Raw genomic sequence first — 22,366 nt, forward strand, 5'->3', positions numbered from 1 at the left:
AGATTAATTACTGTTTTGAAGTATTAAAAATAAACTTCATTGTTCGTTTAAACTATCATTCTTCAGTCTATTAATAATCAAAATTCCTATTCTTTCTTCTATTCCCTTCTTTTGCCATTTTTCTCGTATTTCTATTTACATGCGAATTGGATTAACAAAAACCGTAAAAGTAATATTCTTGGTTGAAAGTTATTTTTTTAATTCTGTTCAGCTAAAATGTCTAATATTCATTTATCTCTAAAAATTCATTTTTTTGTTAAAAATTTTTATTATGGGGTTCAACATGCAACAATTTTGTTAAAAAGTAATTCTTTCTGTATTAAAAAAGAATTAAAAATAATCAAACTTAGAAGAAACTGTTAGTTGATATTTTTTGCTCTTTTTCCTCTTTGATAATATATGGTACGTTTCCGAAAAACTACCCCTAAGTCATGCATACCACCCCCCCTCCCCTCGCCATCAAAAACATTTTAAAAGTTGGAAAACCACTTTGAACAAATGTAAAAATGATTTAGTACTCCAAATTTTAAATTTTAATTTAACTAATTTTGAGCTCTAAAGCCTGTATACATTTTTTAAGGTGGTTTTCCAATTCTTAAAACATTTTTGATCACGAGGGGTAGGTATGTATGACTTAGGTGTACTTTTTGGAAACGCATTATATATTATCGGAAAGAGAAAAAAAAGCAAAAAAATATCCACTATCGGTGTGTTCTAAGTTTTATTATTTTTCATGCTTTTTTGATTCATATATATCTTCCGATGCATAGGTTCACGCAGAAGGGTAGTTTTTCATGAAAATTATAAAGAGGAATACATTTTCAAGTATCATGTAATTAATTTTAAATTCTAAATAATTTTCACATTATTCAAGGTGGTTTTCCATCTTTTGAAACTTTTCTGATCACGAGGGGTAGGTATGTACGACTTAGGGGTAGTTTTTCGGGAACGTATTATATATTATCGAAGAGAAAAAAAAAAGAAAACAAATATCAACTAACAGGGTTTTCTAAGTTCCATTATTTTGATCCTTTTTCATACATATATGTTCTGCTGCATACCTTCACGTGGAAGGGTAGTTATTCAGGAAAATAATAAAGAGGGGTAATTTCTAAGTGTCATATAATCAATTTCAATCCCTAAACCATGTTTACATGTTTGATTATAGTTTTCCCATTTTGAAAACGTTTTTGATACGGGGGGTAGTTGTGTAAGACCTAAGGGTAGTTTTTCGGGAAACTTAATATATGTCATCAAAGAGCAAAAAAAAGCAAAAAAATCTCCACATATCGTTTATCCCATTATAATAATTTTTAGTGAGTTTTCGTAGGGGGCCCACATTTTGAATTTTTATCCAAAATGGCTGGCACAGAAATATATACAGACATACACACAGAAATACAGACATAGAGACATACATACAGACAAATAGACAAATTCGTAAAAACCTGTTTTTCGGATTCAGGGGGTCTCAAAACGTGGACATTTGACAAAAACTGGGGAGAGACGGTCAAATTTTACACAAATCTAAATTCAACTATTTTTAGTGTAAATTAAAACAATTTTTTGGTTGATATATCAACTATCCCACTTTTTTAAAGAATTCATCTCTTTTGCTAAATATTTAATTTCATTTTTTGGTAATTTTATCTCTTCTGTTGAAAATTTATCTATTTGTTCAAATATTTATGTATTTTGTTGAGAAATCGTATTTTTTGGTAGAAAGTCATCTTTTTTGTTGAAAGTGGAATTAATTTGTTGAAAAATTAATTTCTATGGTTCAAAATATAACTATTTGAAACTTTTTTTTTCAATTATTCTTTTAAATAGAGAATTTAACTATACCATTTTGAGTCAAAAATTTGTCTTTATAGTTAAAATTTTAACTTATTTCTTTTTTATATGAAACATGAACTATTCCATTTTTCTTCAAGAGTTCATCATTTTTTATTGAAAATTCATTTAGATGGTTAAGTTTGAGCTAATTTTTTAAAAGTTCATTTCTTTGGTTGAAACTTTAACAACAATGTTAAAAATTAATTTCTTATGTTGAAAATTTAACTTATTTCTTAAAAATTTGTCTTTTTGTTTTAAATATAGATGTCTTTTGGTAAAAATGTACTCTTGCTTGGTAAAAATTGCAACATAAAAAAAATAATCTTGTTTCGTTTTGGATTCAATTATTCTGTTAAAAATGTGTCTTTTTTTATTGAATTCAACTTTTTTTAAATAAATTTTCTTGCTGTTGCTGCAATATCAACTTTTACATTTTTCGTCAAGAATGCATATTTTTTGTTAAAAGTTTTACTGTTTTTCCGACAAATTATCTAATTAAAAAATAATAATTTCTGTGATAGAAAATAACTATCTTGTTAAAAATGCACTTTTCGTTTTATTGAAAATTTAATATTTTGACTGAGAATTCAAATATTCTATTTCTGTATAAAAAATTGGATTTTTAGGTGAGAATTTCACTATTTGTTTATAAATCCATGTATGATGTTGAAAACTGGTCTTTTTGTTGGTCTAAATCCTTAAAAATGAATTTTTGTGGATAGAAGCTTAACTATTTGTTCAAAGATTCATATGATTTGTTGAAAAATTGTATCTCTTGGTCGAAAGATATTTTTTGTTCCGTAATTTATTTTTTTAGTTGAAAATTCAACTGTTTTATTTTTTGTTGAAAATAAATTATTGCGTGAATTCTGATCGACTAACAAAATAAAAAAATAAAAAAATTTAATTGGATAGGACTTACCATAGAAATTTATTAATAAGAAAATCTTTTCACCTTTTTTGACAAAAAAAAGACCAAGTGAATAGCCTTTACGTGAGAGAATATTTTTCGCAAGTTGTTTCAATACCGCATTTATTTACATAATGTACAACAAATATATCAATGAAAATTTTAATTTCAAACATACATTCCACAGTTATACAATTAAATATTTATTCCGATTGCTTAATTCAAAATTTTGAGATCTCGAAAATTTCGAAAATAACGTCTTGTAAAAGAAAAATATTTTTTTTATTCTTTCAATCAAATATAGTTTATAAATTCATATTTTAATTAAAATAAATTATTAATAATTGTAGGAGTTTAATTAGTAATTAATTGACGTTATTTAAAAAAATGAATTTATTGTGATTAATTTTATCTATATGTATACCATTTTTTGCCTTTCAAGAATAAAAAACATGCCCCCAAATATACATAATAAAAAAGGGTGTAGGATTGGGTATTATATTTCAACAAGCACCGATCTTCACTAAAGTGTTAACTATAAAAACGAACCCTCCACAATTTACTGTCAGGCCCCCTTACTTCCTGACCCTTTTCACCCTTTGTAATGCTCAAGAGTGGAACTTGAACCAGTTTTAAGTACGTAAATAAGAGCGCATCGACTAACAAATATTTTTTAAATATACCACTATTTAAAATCGTTACAAAGTGTATTCAAATTTCAACTATTCTTTAAATAGCAAAAATAGCGCGCTACGCGTGCTAGCGACACTTTTTTTATTATAATTTCTTAATTATAAAATTCAAATACACTCCGAATCCCATTTAAGAGAGATTTCGGACATGGTCATTTTTGTTGGATTTGCACGCATGACGCAACCTGACGCAACTAATACGTTAACCATTTAAATGGGATACCCAGTGTAAATTCTAACATTTAAAGTACCGCAAAATATAAATAATAATCATGAATTTTTAAAATATTCAAATATCTAATCGATCAATTTAAGTTTCCGGTTCTAAATCTTCCAAATTCAAGATATTCCGAATGTAAATCAATAAAACTTCAGCTTTATGAATTGTTAAACTTTGAATATGTATTATTTTCAATTACAAATTAAACAAATTAAATAATTAAAATTACAGAATCTCCAATTCTAAAACTCAAATCTTTTATAATTTTTCATTGTAAATTATCAAAATTAACAACTCATTAATTATAAATATTTACAATTAAAAGTTTTAGCAGTTTTAAGATTAACAATCAAAAGCTTTCTAATTTGACTAGTTTTAAATTCATTAATATTAAAAACATGTAAATAAAATTCTTAAAGATTGAGGACTCTTATGATCTTGAAGATCAAAAGTCTAGATTTTTCAATTCCAATCTTTTCAAATTAAAGAATTTTTAAAACGCTAATTATAGAAATTAGGTATTTAACAATGTAAATTGTCGAAATCATCACATTTTTATTGTTAAAGATTAACAATTAAATATTCTACCAGTTTTGATATTTACAATTGAAAATTCTTTAATTTTAACTATTTAAAGTTTATAACTCATCATTTTTAAAGATGTATAAGTAAAAATTCTTTAATGCGCATGATTTTTAAGGTAAAAGTTATTTTTCAATTCTAAATCTTCCAACCAGAAGAAATTTCTTATGTAAATCCTCAAAATTGTAGGTTTTTAAATTCTAATACTGTGACTTGCATAATTTTTAATTGCAAATGTATCAAATTAATATATTTATTTTCTTAAAGATGCACAAATATAAATTCTTAAATTTTGATGATTTATTTGATCAAATGTCAATTGTTCAATTGTTTGTGTTCGAAATTTAAACAAATTTTAATGTTGATCATAAAAATGTCAGAATTAAAAAATTTTAAACTAAAGTCTTTCATAATTTTTCATTGTAAATTTCGAAAATTAAAGACTCCTAAATTTTAAAGATTCACAATTTAAATTTCTAGAATTTTAAATTATAACAATTTAAAATATATACATTTTAGAATTAATTTATAGTTATTACAGAATTTTAAATGTGAATTAATAAAATGGAAAATTCTTCACTTTTAAAGATTTTAAAATATAAATGTTCAAATTGTAATAATTTTCATCATTTAAAATATCAAAATGATAGATTTTTCAATTCTAAACTTTTAAAATTAACAAAATTTCGAATGCTAGTCATCAAATTTAGAGAATTGTTAACTCTAAAATATCCACATTTAAAACGCTTTCATTTTAAAGATGTATCAATAAAAATTTTAGAATTTTGAGGATTTTAAAGGTGAAAAGTCAAGTTTTTGAATCTAAATTTTTTGAAAAAGAAAAAATGTCTAATGAAGATGATAAGAATAACAGAATTTATAATTGTAAAATTTAAACGTTGCATATTTTTTATTTTTTTTATTTACAATCACCAAATCTTTTATATCTAAACATATTCAGTTTAAACTTATTTAAATCTAAAGATATATAAATAAGAATTCCAAAATTTTGACGATTTTGAAGATCAAAAGTCTCGAGTTCTTAATACTAAATCTTTGAAATTGATGAAATTTTGAATGTAAATCATCAAAATTATAGAATTTTTAATGGTGAGTTATCAAACTTAAAAACTGTTAAGCTTTAAAGAGTTACAATTTTTACCATTTTTAAGATTACAAATCAAAAGTTATTAAATTTTTACGATTTATGATTGAAAATTTTTCAAATCTAAGAATTTATAAATAAATTATCATAAATAATAAAATCATCAAAATTACAGAATTTTTAATTACAAGAACTTAAAACTTTGATCATTCTTAATTAAAAACATAAACAAATTAAAAGTCTAATTTTTAAATTTTAGAATTCAGAGTTCTACAGTCTTCCAGAGTTATAATTAAAAATTCTCGAATTTTTGAAATATAGAATCGCAAATTATTCAATTTTTAAAATTTATATTTCATAAGTATGTAATTTTAAACATTTTTTTCCATAGTTCGATTTTTAAGATTTACAATGTCAAATTTTAGTTTTTACGATTTGCAACTTTAAATTCTTTAATTTTTGAATGTTTCTAGTTGATGACACTTCAATATTTAATATGCATAATTAACATTTAGGCAATTTTTAATGCTTTTTCAGAATAGTTCAATTTTAAGGATTTTAAAATTGAAATTTATTTGTTATTTGCAATTGAAAATTCTTCAATTGTGAATCGTAAAAATAAAAGCATTGATTTAAATGTTCTATACTGTGCTCAAAATGTACACATAAATTTAAAGATTATTATTTTTCAATTTGAAAAAATCAATTCCAAAAATTAATATTTTTAAAATATCTTTTTAAGCTTGAAGAACTTTAATTTGTCTGAACAATTGGCCAAACATTAAAATTAAAAAGGAAGAAAAAACTGCAACGATATAATTTTTATAAATTTTTATTTTTTAATTATCTCATGGTATAAAAATATGAGGTAATACCTTGAGAATTCACTTAACTTTTTAAAAATATTTTTCGAGATGGGATACTAACTGGTTTGGATCCACATTTGGTCCATGTCTTTCCACCACCTTGCCTTCCTTATTGACAATAAATTTAGTGAAATTCCACTTAATAGTGTTTACTATGGTGCCACCCTGTTCCTTCTTCAGATATTTCCACAAAGGGTGACCAGCTTCTCCGTTGACCTCAATTTTCTCAAATACATCGAATTTAACCTGTAAATTAAAAAATGTAACAACTTAGAATATTTTAATCTTAAATAGGGAAGAGTGGGGCTAAATCGATAGTGGGGCTAAGGCAACATTGGGGCTAAGTCGACAGTGGAGCTAAGCCGGAACTTGGGTTTTTAGAGAAAAATATAAATCCTGTTAACTTTGTTTTTTTTAATTAAAGTGACTTATAATGCCATATACTTATTGACAGAGTTTCATGGCATGCTGCATGATTCGGATTCACATATTTTTCATCACTTTACTTTTTTTTAGATAATCGATAAACAAAGCATCGTAGTCAAAAAATCATGCATCAAACTTTGTAGACAATTTAATTCTTGATCCAACCGTACCTAATGAGTTGCCAACCAATTTTTTTTCAAATTAACAAACGCTATTAAAAAAGTTTCATTTTATCCCCACTCGCCCCTAACATTCTTGTCTCTATTGAAACAGTAGGAAGGTTATATTGCACAAATCTAAACGTGAAGTAGCATGTCTTCAATTTAAAAAAATTGCCTTCAGATTGTTTGAACAAAGTTAAGCTACATGAGAATATTTTACAATCCCAAATTAACAATGGAATTATAGGCTACAGATTCATTTATAATTATACACATTCAGGGTCTTCATGCACTACTTTTCAACAGAGTCCTGTTTTTGATTTTCAACATTTTTGTCGGTTAGTGATCGTATATAAATTACGTTATAAATTTGCAGTTTAGGGGGGGGGGTTATTATAAAAAGTAAGATTTATAACGGGGTGGGGGAGGGGGGTCATTGGATGTATCTGCACAAACTTAGATAACATTTAGTATGTTAACTGATGATAAATTAAAAAGAACTCTGTTCTTCTCTGTTTGCGTTTAAATGCGAACTAAATTAATAGAACCCAACAATGAAATCAACCACTTTTGGTAGAAAAGTTTACTATTATTATTATATTTTCGGTTCGCTATTCTTCTAGTTTTGTCGAAAATTCTACTATTTGGTTGAAAATCTGATTATTTTGTTAAAAATGCTACTATTTAGTGAAAAACTCCAATTTTTTTGTCATAAATTCAGCCACTTGGTTAAAATGTAAGCGACTTTGTTGAAAAGTCGTTTCATTTGTTGGAAATGCAACTGTTTTGTTAAAAATTAGTTTTTTTGGAATTTATTTTTTAAATAATAATATAACAATTCTATTTTTGGTTGAAAATTGATATTTTTGATTCAAAAATAAACTTTTCTAATTGAAAAATTATATTTTTTGGTCGAAAAGTGAATCTTAATGGATGAAAATTTATACTTTTGGATTAAAAATGCAACTTTTCGGTTCTCACTTAACCTGGTCTGTTTGAGGATCCAATAATTTGTTAAAAAATCAAAATATTCAGTTGAATGATAAATTATTTTTAAAATAATTATTATATTAAAAATTTAACTTTTTCGTAGAAAATTAATTTCCTTGTTAAAAAATTCTGTATTTGGGCTGAAGAATCAACCGCTTAGTAGCTAATTTGTCTTTTTGTCTAAAAAATTCGAAAATTATATTTAAAATCTGTGCATTTCTGGAAACACTTTGCAAATCTTGAAAAATCCTGTGATTTAATTTGAAATATTTCGAAATCCCTTAAAAGCCTTTAAAATTTCTTAAAATCTATTAAAATCCCTTAAAATCCACTGAAAATTTGTTAAGTCTTTTGAAACCCCATGATTTATTTTGAAATATTTCGAAATCTTTTTCAATTCCTTAAAAGCTGTTATAATAGGTGAAAATTTCTTAAAATCCTTCTTGAAATTCTGTGACTTATTTGAAAGATTTTGAAATCTCTTTAAATTCCTTAAAACCGGTTTAAATCTGTTTATATCTCCTTAAATTTTTTGAAATTTTTTTTGAAATACCGTGAATTTTTTTGAAATATTTTTAAATGACTAAAAATCAGTTAAACGCGGTCGAAACCCTTTTCAATTGTCTAAAATCTCTGCAAGTCTTTTGTTAATTATCGTGATTTATTTTAATATATTTCGAAACCTTTCAATATTTCTTAAAATCTGTCAAAATCTATTAAAATTTCTTAAATCCCTTGAAATATTTGCAAACAGTTTGAAATTCTGTGACTTATTTTGAATGTTTTTAAATCTCCTAAAAATCTTAAAAATCCGCTCCAATCTGTGAAAATTTCCTTAAATCATTTGAAATATTTGCAATCCTTTCAAAAAATCGTGACTTCTTTTGAAATATTTAAAATTTTTCACTAAAAATGTGTTAAAATTGGTAAAAATTTCTTTGAATCTTGACAAATCTTTCGAAATCCCGTGATTTATTTTGAAATTTCTTAGAATTCCTAAAAATCTGTTAAAATCGATTGAAATACCTTTAAATCCTTCGAAATCTTTCCAAATCTTTTGAAATTCCAAAATTAATTTTGAAATATTTTTAAATCTCTTAAGATCGCTAAATATCCGTCAAAATCCTTGAAAAGTTGTGAAATTTTTTAAAATTATATGTGAGCCCTACAAATCTTTAAAATTCCTTTACAAATCATTGAAATATTTAAAATCCACAAAGATCCTTCTGAATCTCTTGATATTCCTTACAATATTTTAAATATTAATAAAATATCTTGAAATCCTTTAAAATTATTAACAGTGTTCGAATATCCATTGATATCCGGTTAAATCTTTTAAAATCCTCTAAAATCCGCGGATATACTTTGGAATCTTTTTTAATTGATTAAAATCTTTGAAATTCCGTGTAATATTTTCAAAAATTTACGGGGTCCCTTGAAGTCTTTCAAATCACTTAAAATTCTTGTTAATAATTAAAAATTCTTTTGGGAATTTATTAAATCATTTGAAACTCTAAAATCAGTGAATGTACTTTGGTTTCTTTAAATCTTTTCAAAAATCCTTCAGAATTCTGTAAAATCATTGAAAATCCTTGAAAACTATTAACATTTATTTAAATACCTTTAAGTAATTTGAAATCGTTTTAATACTTCTGAACTTTCATAAAATCTTCTAAAATATTTTCAAATCTCTTTAAATTTCTAAAAGCTCATTAAAAAACACGGATATTATTCAAAAGTCATCGAAATACTTCTTTATCTCATTAAATCCTTTAAAATCCTTTAAATTTCGTGAAAAAATACGTAATTCGAAATGCTTCGGTATTACTTAAAATCCTTCGAATTCCATTGATCTTTGAAATCCAAAATCTTGTAAAATTCCTTTAAAAATTAGGATTAAAAATAATGTACATATATTCTGTATAAATCATCGTTACATAATTAATGGACCTTCCTTTATAAATTTTTAACATTTCAAAATTTTATTTCTCCATTTATTGTATATTTTTAATTTGGAATGATTTAGGTTTGAGTTTTTAATTGTTTGAATTATCGATACTCACCTTATTCTTATAATTGTCTATGTTTTCAGCATTGGCAGGTTCTTTACCGAGGAATTGATTGCATGGAAAAGCCAAAATTCGTAAACCTGGAATTGGAATAAGATTTAATGACCAGGAATATTTACGAAAAATACAAAATTAATTAAATTGTAATCAAATATATTTGTAAATCAAATTATTTATAAACCTTTTGATTCTCCATATTGATCATAGAGTTCATTAAGCTCTTTGTAATTAACCTCTGCAAGTCCGCAGTTTGAAGCCACGTTAACAATTAAGCAAACATGTCCGCTATACCTGTGAATTCACATTGTTATTAAATATAATTTTAATTGATTAAAGTACTTTTCCATGCTTCCTGTAGTACTTTTAATTTTTTAATAATTACTCTGATAACGAAATTTCTTCTCCTTGAATTGATTTAGCTGTGAAGTCGTAAATTGATTTGGCAGATTTGTAGTCATCGTTCCCAGGCATAATAGCTGTAAATGAAATAAATATAATTTAATCAATAAACTTTTAATTCATAATGAATTATTCTTCATTATTTAATAATAAATTTTAGCTTCGAAAGTTCAATTTAATCAATAAACCCATTATTAAAAAATTTTATTTTTCCATTTCATCATAATACGAACATTGCAACTTTATTTAGCAAAATAAATGTATCATAATTAATGTTTGAGACCTTTTCATACTTCATTCTTTTTGATTTTTCAAAATAAATTCTTAAAATTATAGAATGATTTTTTAACTTCCAATTTAAAAAATGTTTGCGTAAAGAGCTACATTTTTAGCAGAAGAAATGAATTTTTAAAATAAAAAGTCAAATGGTTTGAGAATCAATTGATTTTTAGGTTCGAAATGATGAATTTTTAACCAAATAGATGAACTTTTAAGCAAAAGAGATAAATTTCCAAGAACATAGTTTAATTTGTATTCAAATAGTTTAATCTTTATGCCAGAAATACGAATTTTTCAGAAGACATTTGGATTTTTAGACAAAAATTTCTCTCCTCAAAATGATAAGTTTTCAACTATTTGTTCGAACTAAAAAAAAAACATGAACCAAAAACGGTTTCTCTTTAAACCAAATAGATAAATTTTCAATTTAGGAAGATTCATTCTATATAAAAATATATTTAATATTTCAAATAAAAAATTGTTTAATTTAAAATCAAAAACAGTTTAGTTAAACAAAAAAAGGAATTCTCAGAGAAAAATGTAATAGTTAATATCTCAACTAAGAAGAATTTTCATTTTAATTAAAAAAAAAGTTGACATAAACGAAAAAAGATGAATTTTCCAAAAAATTACTAAGTACTCAAACAAAACAGATTTTTAACCGAGGATTAGTGCTTCTAACCAAAAAATATAATATTTGTACTGAAAGTTTTTTAGCCAACCAAACGGTTGAATTTTCGACTAGAAACGATTCATTTTCAACAAAAAATAAAATTGTTGAATTTTCAGTTTAAAATATTTAAATCAAAACAAAACAAATTATATAGGTCGTATTTACAACAGAATACATCAGTTTTCAATAAAATATTAAAATTTTCTTCGAAGCACGATCAATTTTTAACCAAAAATGGAATAGTTAAATTTTCAGATAAAAAATATTGTTTTGAAAGGAAAAAAATACGAATCGTCAACAAACAAGATTACTCTTTAATAAATATACTCTACAATAATTTTGAATCAAAAAAGATGAAATCCGAATGAAATATTTAATAGTTGAATTTAAAATAAAATTGATTTGCCATCAAAGAAAAAGAAGTTTTAAACCATTATTTCAATTTTTAACGAAATAGCAGATTGTCTACCTAATAGTTAGATTTTTATCTGTAAACGGAATAATAAAGTTTTCAGTTTAAAAATTCATTTCCTACACACACAAAAAAAAGAATTAAAAAAAAAGTTGAATCTTAAACAAATAAAATCAATTTTTACCAAGAAAGCTTAACGTTCAACACAGTAGTTAAATTTTAATTAAAAAAGATACATTTTCAATAAAAATGTCATTTTTAAGATTTCGACCAAAAAGAATTTTTATTTAAAATAAAAAACAATTTGATTTAACCAAATAAGACGAATTTTCAACATAATAGTTGAATTCTCAACCAAAACAAATTAATTTGCCACATAAGGCACAAAAATGCTCACTTGTAAATTATTTAATTGAATTTTTAACAAATTAGTTCAACTTTCACTCAACAAGTTACATTTTTAACGGAAAAAGATGCATTCTCAATGAAAAATGAATTTTAACATTCAGTCATTTTAACTAAAAGGATCAATCTTAAACCAAAAATGCAACATTTAAACTTTTATTTCGAATAAATTAATTTTAAAATAAAAAAAGAAATTTGAACAAAATAGTTCAATCTTACACGAAAAAAGATAAAGGACCCCGCACCAAATGTACAGTAAATGGCTTTCAGTGCAAAACCTCTAAAAAATTTTTTTTGTATTTTTGAACCTGCAGAGCAAAAATTCAAAAGAAAAATGTACGAAAAACACTTGTCAAAGTTTCAATTTTTAATGTATTTTAATATAAAAATGCTTATTTTAGTAAAAAAAATTTTTTCTCAAAAACTCTTTGATGGATTTGACTGAAAGTTTCACATTGTTTCAGGTATAAAACTTTTACCATTTCAATTTTAACCTAAGAATGTAATAGTTAAATTTTTAGTTGAAAAATTGGATTTTAAACCAGAAAAATGAATTTTTAGCAAAAAATAAAATAGTTAATTTTAAGATAAAATAAATCATTATTTTCAATCAAGAAAGAAATAATTTTTGTTATCGAAGGGTTGCATTGTTTACCCAAAAAGATAAAATGTCTATACAAAGGATTTTTTTCTGAGAAAAGTAGTAAATTTTTAAGCAAGAAAGATTTTTTAGGCAATAAAAAATATAAAAAATTATTACAAAATGTTGAATTTTTAGCTAAAAAATTTTTATCTGTAATACACGTTAATTTCAAATAAAAAAGTTCATTTTTAATCAAATTTTTGCATTTTCTACCGATACAATTACATTTTTCATCCAGAAAGAGAAATGTTGATCATATCATTTGAATTTTCAACTAAAAATAATGACTTTAAGAAAGTTGTTAAGTTTATAAGCAAACAATAAAATTTGTAACCAAAAGAGATTAATTTGTAATGAAAATTATAAAAGTAGTCTTTTCAATTAAGAAGAATTAGCTTTCAATTAAAAATTGTAGGATTTTCTTACTGGGATCTCTTGATTTAGTTTTCATTCAAGCTTAAAAGCGGAGAAAGGGAAAAAAAGAGGAATTTTATAATAAAAGGGGAAAATAGGAAAAATGGGGAAATTGATAATTTAACATTTTAATCTGGCAATTACCCCAGGTTGAGAGATTCACAAAGGCATCATACGTCATAGATCACAAAAAATACGCAAACTGACTGATAATTTTACGATAAAATACATACTTTTTATTATGAACAAATCTACTAAGTAAAGCTCTCTACTGGGGTCCATTAGTATCCAAGGTTTTTCATTTATAGCGTTTCTCACCCGGATTTTTATTTCAGTATAGGTAGGATTGATTTTCTGCTTTTGGATTTTTTTTATAAATATTTAAACTAAATTAAGATGCTTACCGTCTAAATTGTCGAAATTCACTAAAATAAAAGAAAGCAAAACCTCCTGCAGGTAAACTAGTTCGAAGACTAATGCATTTTCTTATATTTGCGCATGGCAACTGGTGATGACTCTATACTCGTACTCTATATCGAGTTACTTGATTAATATCATATTATAAAATACCTTGTAATAGAGTTACTCAAGGCACCTATAGTTCTCTGATGATCAAATAATAATATCGTTGAACAACAATAAGTAAACTACATTATTTCTTCAATAACACATTATTACAAATTTTGTTTGCAAAATAAAACATTCACATAGTTAAACGCCTTGTACCTAAAAATAGGATTTTGCAGCCTATTAAGACATAAATGAGTTGTTCAAACCTATCATCCCATAGTTTCCCTACCTTACTTTTCCTATATACCGCTAAGTCACCCCTCCTAATTTCCTTCTCCTGTCTCAATCCCCCTCTTCTCCCACCTCTCCTTCTCAAACTTTAACTTTTGCTTCCCCTCCATTCCTGAACGTCTTTCTCAACTACTTCCGCATCTCATCACTTCACCAAATTTCTTCTAAATTCATCATATCCCCTATTTCCCCTCCCGAAGTTTCCGATGCATTCCCTTTCTTGTGACTTGTGACTTGTGAGTTGTGAGTTGTGAGTTTTGAGTGGTGGGTTGTGCGTCGAGAATCGTCCGTCGAGAATTGTGTTTCCCTCACTTCTTCTTCTTCTTCTTCTTCTTCTTCTTCTTCTTCTTCTTCTTCTTCTTCTTCTTGGAGAAAAGTACGACGGACAGACGGGGAACCCCCACTGAAACTATAAACGTTTCTGCCCAAGGCTTGCAAACCCTAAAAATTGAAAATATTAAGCCTTAAAAAATAAAAAATTACAACTATAAAACACTTTGAAACATCGTTTTATCATTTGAAAAATCCTGACTATCGTTATTGAACCAATTTCCAATTAATTATAATACTTTCGATGTTAAAGTTGTACTTTCAGTTTCAAGAAATCTAAAACTACTGAATAATTTAAATCAATTATACTTCAATGTCTCTCGACCTATAATATTGATAGAAAGCTGACAGCCTCAAACAAGTTTAACCTAGTAATAAAAGTCTTTGTCAATATCGATTCTTTCACATTATTTTAACATGAAACGTAAAAAGTGATCTGACTCGTTTTTTTATTGTTTATATTATTAAATAAAATTAATTGAGAAATTCAATTAAGACACAAAAAAGACGGGGGTGGGGGTAACAGGTTTCTTGATGATTTTTGATGTAAGGGAGGAGCTTGCAAAAATGAAAGTTAGTCATTCTATATTACAGGATAAGCATTTAAATACAGACTTCACACTCTTTCCATTATTCCACTTTCCCCCTCTTTTTGAGAAATTTCTCTTTTTTCTTTTTTATTAACAAAACTTCCCTCGTTTCTCGTTTTTTAGCCTAAATGAGAATAAGCCAATGAGAAAATATAAATTTCGGCTACAAATTTTATTACTTGGTTGCAAAGTTAACAAATTTGGTTTAAAAGTTATGCGCTTTGGTTGAAAATTCAAGAGCGTTATTGAAAATTGTCTTTTTTCATTAAAAAATTATTTCTCCTTTGTCGGAAATTTATTTTTTCTAAACTGGAAATTGAAGTATTCTATGTTCAGTTGAAAAGTGATCACTTTTAAATTAAAATTCAACTGTTTGGTGGAAAATTGATATAATTTTTTATTTATTCGTTAAAACTTAATTTTATTATCTGAAGATCTATCTGTTCAGTTGAAAATTAAACTAATTTTGTGAAAATTTAATTATTATATTTTTTATTAAAAATTGGTAGTTTTTAGTTTAAAATTCAACTTTTGAATATTTTGCTGACAATTCATCTTTTTTCGTTAAAGAAACAACTACATGGTTAAAAGTTAAACTTATTTCTTAAAAAGACATCTTATTTACATTTTGTTTACTCATTTTTAAAAAATGCATGGATTTTGTTGGAAATTTGTCTGTTTGGTTCGAAAATTCATCTTCTTTGTTGAAAGTTTATCTTTTTGGCTGACTGTTCAATTATTTGGTTTAAAATTCTTTTATTTTAACTGAAAATTCATTTACTGGGTTGAGTATTCAACTATTTTATAAAAACAATTGGTTTTTCTCGCTTAATTCTACCGCTTGAAAATTTGTTTTTTTGTTGTTTAAAATTAATTTTTTTTAACTAAAGATTAAACCATTTTATTTTTGGTTGGAAACTTATCCCTTATAAATTAAACAATTTACTCTTTTGTAAGAAATTCATGTATTTTGTTCCAAAATTATCTTTTCTGTCTAAAAATTCATCTTCATTGGTGAAAATTCATCTTTTTGGCTAAGGATTTAATTTTTTGGATGAAAAATCGTGTTTTAATTATTGGAAACTCATCTATTTGGTTAAGGATTGAACTATTTTGTAAGAATTATATTTTTTCAGTTAATTCAACTGGCTAACGATTCGTCTTTTGATAGAAAATTCATCTGTTTTGGTTAAAAATTTAACTGTTCAGTTAAAAAGTCAGCTTTTTGGTTAAAAATTAAACCATTTGGTTGGAAGTTGAATTAATTGAATAAAAAATCATTTACTTTTTTTTTAATACAACAGTTTTGTTGAAAATTCTGTTTTTGTCGTTCATTAATTTTTTTCTCAAATTCTAACTTTTCCATTTTTTGTTGAAATTTCATCTATTATATGGTAAATTCGTTTAAAATTAATTTTATTAGTTGAAGATCTATTTCTTTGGTTTAGATTTGTACAATTTAGTTGAAAATTCATTTTTCTTTAGTGGAAAAACAATTTTTTTACCTGCAATTCTAATCAATTCATTTTTGGTTAAAAATGATTGTTTTTAGTTTAAATTTTAACTGTTGAATAATTTACTGGAAATTCATATTTTTTTCTAAATATTCAACTATTTGGTTGGAAGTTCAGCTAATTTAAAAAAATTGATTTCATTGGTTTAAGATTAATCTATTCTGATCTATTTTAATGTAAATTCGTTAACAATTTATTTTATTAGTTAAAGATTTAGCTTTTTGATTGGAAATTTAACAATATTGTCGAAAAAAAAGATTTTCATTCAACTTGACGTTCTTGTTAAAAAAATCATCTTTTTGGTTGAAAATTTAACTGCTTGGTTAAAATTAATATTTATTGATGAAAATCCTGCTACTTGATTGAAAAATAAACTAAATTTGTCAAAAAAATTTAATTCATCTATTGAGTTACCAATTTGTTTTTTATTTGTTAAAAATAAATTTTGTTTATTTGAAAATCTAATAACTTCATTTTTAGTAAGAAACTTATAGGGCTCTACACTTGAAATTGATAAAACTCTCAAAGGCGAAATATGTTGTTTTTTAAAGGAAATTAGGCGATTAGTATATTTTTTCTATTTGAAAACAGAATTTGTTCTAAAAAGTTATGCGTATTTAAATTATATGCTTTGTTTTTTCAAAAACTTGATTTTTTTTCTATAAAATTTTATAACTTTTTTGCTAATTGAGATATTAATTATTTTCCTTCCACCTTTAAATTTTTTGTCAATTTTTTTTACTTGAATTTTGAGAATGAAGATATCTTGTAAGTTTGATGCTTGCTAAATAACTTTTGTAGTCAGAAGAATTTATAGTTCACGAAAAAAAATCAAAAACTACATTCTTGGGAAGAAAGAAGATTCTCCCGGCCTCAAAAATGTTTAGAAAAATAAAAAAGGTAGGGATTTTAAGAAAAACCTTTTTTATTTTTTATTTAAATTTAAAAAAAATGAAAAAAGTATATTTTCGGGAAAACTCCGCCTTTTTTATTTCCTGAATATTTTTTTTGGTTTCTACTGATAAAAGAAATATATCTTAGCAGCATCATGTGGGCTAAACCATTTTTGAGAACAAAATAATTTTTTTCCCCAAAAACGTGTTTTCTGAATTTTTTCGTGATCTATGAAAAATATCGGAAAAGAAAAAGGTACATTTTTCGTAGAACTTTTTTAGACGTGAAAACTTTTATCTTAACATTTTTTCGTTTCTATCATTATTTCGAAGTAAAAGTAGAAAATTCGTTTTTAACAAAAAATAATTCGACCTATCTACAAAAGTTCTTTAGCAAGCATCAAACTTACAAGATACCTTCATTATCGAATTTCAAGTACAAAAAAAATTGACAAAAGATTTAAAGGTGGTTTTTTCGAGAAAATCGATTTTGATCGTTTTCACAAAAATCGCTGCCATTTTGTTAATTTTAAACCCTTTTCCAATTTTCCGGTGGATTTCGAAAGAAGACTATGAACGCTATTATAATCAAAAAGATAATAACAATAAGTATCTGAATTAGCCCGAAAGCATGTCCAATACTGGTACAATAATAACTATCGTTGCGTATCTTTTATATCTCAACATAAATCATAAAAGTAACAATTTTCTAGTATTTTTAAAGTTCTTTTCAATTTATTACCACCATTCATTTTTGTCCTGACAAGTTATACATTTATTAAAAAATAATAAATATTCCTCAAAATGTGTGAATCAACTGCTACAAAATTCTCCATTTTTTTTTCAAAACTTTCCGCATAACTTTTACAGCATTGTATTATTGAATTTTCCTCCGTCCCTGAGACGGTCACTTTCGCCGTGTTTTTAATTTAATATCGCAGTATTATGTTAGTTATATTTTTTAAATAATGTTTATGAGGCACAACCTTGCCGTATAATTGATTATTTATTCTGAAAAAGTTGTTCAAAGTAGTTTATTCAAACCCCCAATTCTAATCTCAACGTTTTCCAACTGCTTAGGTAAGTAATGTGATATACTATCTCATAAATTTAATTTTTCATTAAAAATTAGTAAGTATGCATTAAAATGTAATATTATAGATTTACATAAAATATTGATCAGATTAATATTATCGATTCGATTTTTAAGATAAAGTAAGTAAATTAAGTTTTATTTCTAAAATTTATATTTTCAAATTAAAAATATAACTGTTTTGAAGAAAACTCATCTTTGTGACCCGAAAATACAACAGTTTGGTCAAAAAAATTTTGATTTCTTGATCGAAAAATGTTTTTTTATTAACATTTAAACTATTTTCTTATGAATTCGTCTTTTTGGTTCGAAAACGTTTTTTTTTTAAATCATAAATTTCATCTTTCTTGAGCAAAAATACAATTGTGATTGAAAATTAATCTGTTTAGATTAAGGCTTCAGCAGTTTGATTGGAAATTCATTTTTTTTTTTGTTTAAATTAATTTGACGGCTCTATTATGTAATTGAAATCTTTTTTGGTTGAAATATCAATATTATTATATTTTTTTATTAGAATTCAACTTATTTAGTTAACCTAATACCTCAATTTTATAACAAATTCTTGAATTTTGAAATAAAAAAGACTAATTTTTTACCAAAAAAGATTAATTCTTATAAAAAAATATAAAAGTTGATATTTCATACAAAAAATGTTTTAATTATGAATTAAATATGACATTAATTTTTAATCAAATAAGATTTTTTTTAAAAAAGAAAAATGTTTCAAACAAATTATTGAATTTTCTACCATAATAATATCATTTTCAACAAAAAAGTCGTATTTTTCTAAAAAGAAAAATGTAATTTATAATTTAGATGATAAATTTTCGAACCAAAAAGATGAATTTTCAAGAAAATAGTTGAAATATTCATCAAAAAAGATGTTTCAGTCAATAAAATTTTCAAACAAATAATAAAATTTGTAACCAAAAAATAATTTTAATAATAATATTATAATATTATAATTTATTTTATTATAATAATATAATAATATTTATTAATCAATCCATTCTTGCTTTTTAATGTATTCTGTAATAAATTACAAGCAAATTGTGCCATTTCATTTTGATAAACTCCACTGGATTTTCTTTGTCCCAGTATTGGCTCCTTTGGTGTCCCACTCAAGGATATGCTCAAAAATTCGTGTCTCACTAATGGACGATCTGACTGGATTAAAAAATATCCATTTATATTAATTAAGTATAAAATTAGTAATTTATTTTCTGTTCAAATTGATCAAATAATGTCTTAGCCACTTGTTATAACGGTTTTCGTATAAAAAATTCCAATTCCCCCTTTTAAAATTGTGTTTATGTGGGTTAGCTTTTCCTAACTGTCCCAGTAATGGTCAGTTTACCTTAATTGCCTTTAAAAAACATATTTCGCCCTCGAGAGTATCTGCAATTTCAAGTGTAGGGCCCTGCCTGATTTAAAATGAATTCGGTCAATTAGTTAATAGTTCACAAGTTTTGTAACAAATTTTCTCTTTCGGTTGAAAATTCATCAGTTTTGTTGCAAAAGCTATGCAATTTTATTTCAAATCGCTTAGAAATTTAAAGCGTTTCATATTGAATCCAGAAAGGTATCTGCCTTAATTTTATTTAAAAGAATTTATTCCCCTATTATCGCGAAAAAATCGCCCTATTTCCCCTGTTTTGAAAGAATTTTGGGCCACATTACATTCAAAGGGAGAGATGACAACACTACGATCGTTAACGAGTGGGACCATAAGGGGCGTGTAGGGGGAGTAAAAATAGCCAAAAATTTCTGACGTGATTTACGGACGGCCCCTAAATGTTTCGATCAGAGTCTGCAGAACCCTAAAAATTAGAAATTAATTGAAGATATATTTTTTTCTTATTTTTCATTCCTCTTTTTTTATTTTAGTCCAGAGATTAGTTTTTAACATTTTTTTAAGGGAGGGCCTTTTTTAAATTTAGAATATCAGCATTTTACGATGGTTTTAATTTCATTTAATGTAAGGGACCGTACTTAAATTACGTAACAGCTCAAGGGCGGGGGGCAGAGACATCTTGTTACGATTTTTTACAGAAGGGACCCTCCACTCATGCACGTAATTTTCACAAATTCACAAAAAATTTCTCCTGAAAATGATATTTTTGGTTATAAATTTTATTATTTGGTTGAATATTAAACAATTTCCTTAAAAAGCATCCTTTTTGGCTGCAAAATTGACTCTTTTCTTAAGAATAGTTTTTGGGGAACAAAAATTCAACTCTTCGTGAAACATGAACCTTATGTTTAAAATTCATATTTTGTTGCTACAAAGTAAAATGAAATTTTTTTTTATGAAAACTATATATTCTGATTTGCCCTTTTGATTTAAAAGTTCATATTTTTTAGTAGAAATATCGCACCTTCCTTAGATAAAAATGCAACATTTTGGTTGAAAATTGAAACTATTTCCAAGTAAATTTACTTTTTGTTTAAAATTATTATTTTTGTGTTGTTTAGTCTACCTAAATATTTTTGGATAAAAGTGCAAGAGTTTGGTGGAAAATTCAACAATTTCGTTGAAAATCATGCTTTAAGTGAAAAGTTCTGCTATTTTGTGGAAAATTTAACTATTTCGCAAAAAATTTACTTTTTGTTGATTTTTTTAAAATTGAAAATTCATCTGTTTTGAAAGAAATTTCATCTTTCTTGGGTGAATATGCAACTGTTTGGTTAAAAATTTAAATATTTCGTTAAATAGTCATACTTTTTGGTAGAAAATTCTACTGCTATTTTTTAATTGAAAAAAGTTTCGTTTTTATTAAAAATTCATATGTTTTAGTACAAATTTCATCTTTCCCGGATAAAAATGCAACTATTTGGTAGAGAATTCAACTTTTTTTTTCATGATCCTTTTTGGTTAAAAAATTCGTCTTTTTGCAATGAATTTTTTTTCATACAAACTCATTTTTTTAATAAAACATATTTTGATCCTAAAAAGTTAACTAGAATCTTTTTTGGATGAAACTTCAACTACTTAAAAAAAAATTTAATAAAAATTCAACTCTTTTAAGAGAAATTTTATCTTTTATGTATAAAAATGCAACTTTTTGGTAGAGAATCCTAACATTGTATTAAAATGTCAACCTTTCTGGTTAAAAATTTATCTTTTTGAATTAGAAATTCATTTTTTTGTACAAACTTTTTTTTTAATTCAGCTTTTTCATTTAAAAATTCATTTGTTTTAGTCGAAATTTCAATTTTATAAATGAAAACCCAACTTTTTGGTTGAAAATTCTTCTCTGCTTCAATATTAAACCATGTTGTCTGAATGATTTGGTAGAATCACTTTGTTAAGATATTATATTGTTAAAGATTTATATTATTAGTAAAAATTCATCTTTTTTGACGAAGGTCAAACCATTTTGTCAAATTTATTGTTTGAAAATTCCATTTGTGTACAGAACATTCGTTCTTTGGCTTGGAGGTTCAAAAAATTAGAGAAACTTTTATTTCTTCCTTGAGTAAAAAATCTCTAATTGTTGAAAATTCGTCTGTTAGGTTTTACATTTTTGTTTATAAATTTCATCTATTTTTATTAAAATATATACTATGACACATTTTGTTGGGAGTTTATCTTTGCAGGTTAAAAATTCAACTATGATGTAGAAAATTTAATTATTTTGTTTGTAAATTCAAGTATTTTGTTAAAAACCATTTTGATAGAAGAAAAGAGATTTAAAAAAATAAATCAATCAATCAATTAAAAAATGTTTAATTGTTATCTGAAATAGGTTTTATTCCGTGCATAAAAGATTTCAATTTGAAATTATTACAAGATTAAAATACTAGTATTTGAATGTTAATGTAAAAGGAAAATGTAAAATTAGTCAAGTAAAAATCAGGGAATTATGAAAATGAAGTTCTCGGACACTGTCTAATTTTACTAGCAATAACTAGCAAAATATTTTTGGAGACTACAAATTACGTACAGTAAGAGGAGGGGGGGGGGGGGGGGGGTGGGTAGAAGTATTTATTGCGGTCTGTTACAGGGAGGAGGGGCGTCTAAGAGAGGACTTATAATCCGTTACGTAATTTAAGCACGGCC

General features: G+C 25.1%; 1 protein-coding gene across 1 annotated transcript; it reads right to left on the reverse strand.

Annotated features, from left to right (window-relative positions):
* Nucleotides 1–6,162: 6,162 nt before the first annotated feature.
* LOC117181765 (probable glutathione peroxidase 2) lies at nucleotides 6,163–13,559 on the reverse strand. The gene is made up of 5 exons (XM_033374732.1): nucleotides 13,487–13,559; nucleotides 10,240–10,333; nucleotides 10,039–10,148; nucleotides 9,852–9,937; nucleotides 6,163–6,457 (listed from the first exon to the last, which is right to left on the reverse strand). Exons 2-5 carry the CDS (start codon nucleotides 10,326–10,328, stop codon nucleotides 6,242–6,244), a joined length of 501 nt encoding a protein of 166 aa, XP_033230623.1. The 5' UTR covers nucleotides 10,329–10,333; nucleotides 13,487–13,559; the 3' UTR covers nucleotides 6,163–6,241.
* Between the last annotated feature and the right edge of the window lie 8,807 nt (nucleotides 13,560–22,366).

The sequence above is a fragment of the Belonocnema kinseyi genome, chromosome 10, assembly GCF_010883055.1.
Source record: "Belonocnema kinseyi isolate 2016_QV_RU_SX_M_011 chromosome 10, B_treatae_v1, whole genome shotgun sequence".
Classification (NCBI taxonomy): Eukaryota; Metazoa; Arthropoda; class Insecta; order Hymenoptera; family Cynipidae; genus Belonocnema; species Belonocnema kinseyi.

What these genes read in the sequence shown, in the direction of transcription:
- LOC117181765 (XM_033374732.1), bottom strand. Translation starts at nt 10,328, where the DNA reads ATGCCTGGGAACGATGACTACAAATCTGCCAAATCAATTTACGACTTC. An exon ending in GAAGAAATTTCGTTATCAGA is followed by an intron (nt 10,149 to 10,239) that starts GTAATTATTAAA and finishes GTGAATTCACAG; the next exon opens with GTATAGCGGACATGTTTGCT. An exon ending in TAGACAATTATAAGAATAAG is followed by an intron (nt 6,458 to 9,851) that starts GTGAGTATCGAT and finishes TTTAATTTACAG; the next exon opens with GTTAAATTCGATGTATTTGA.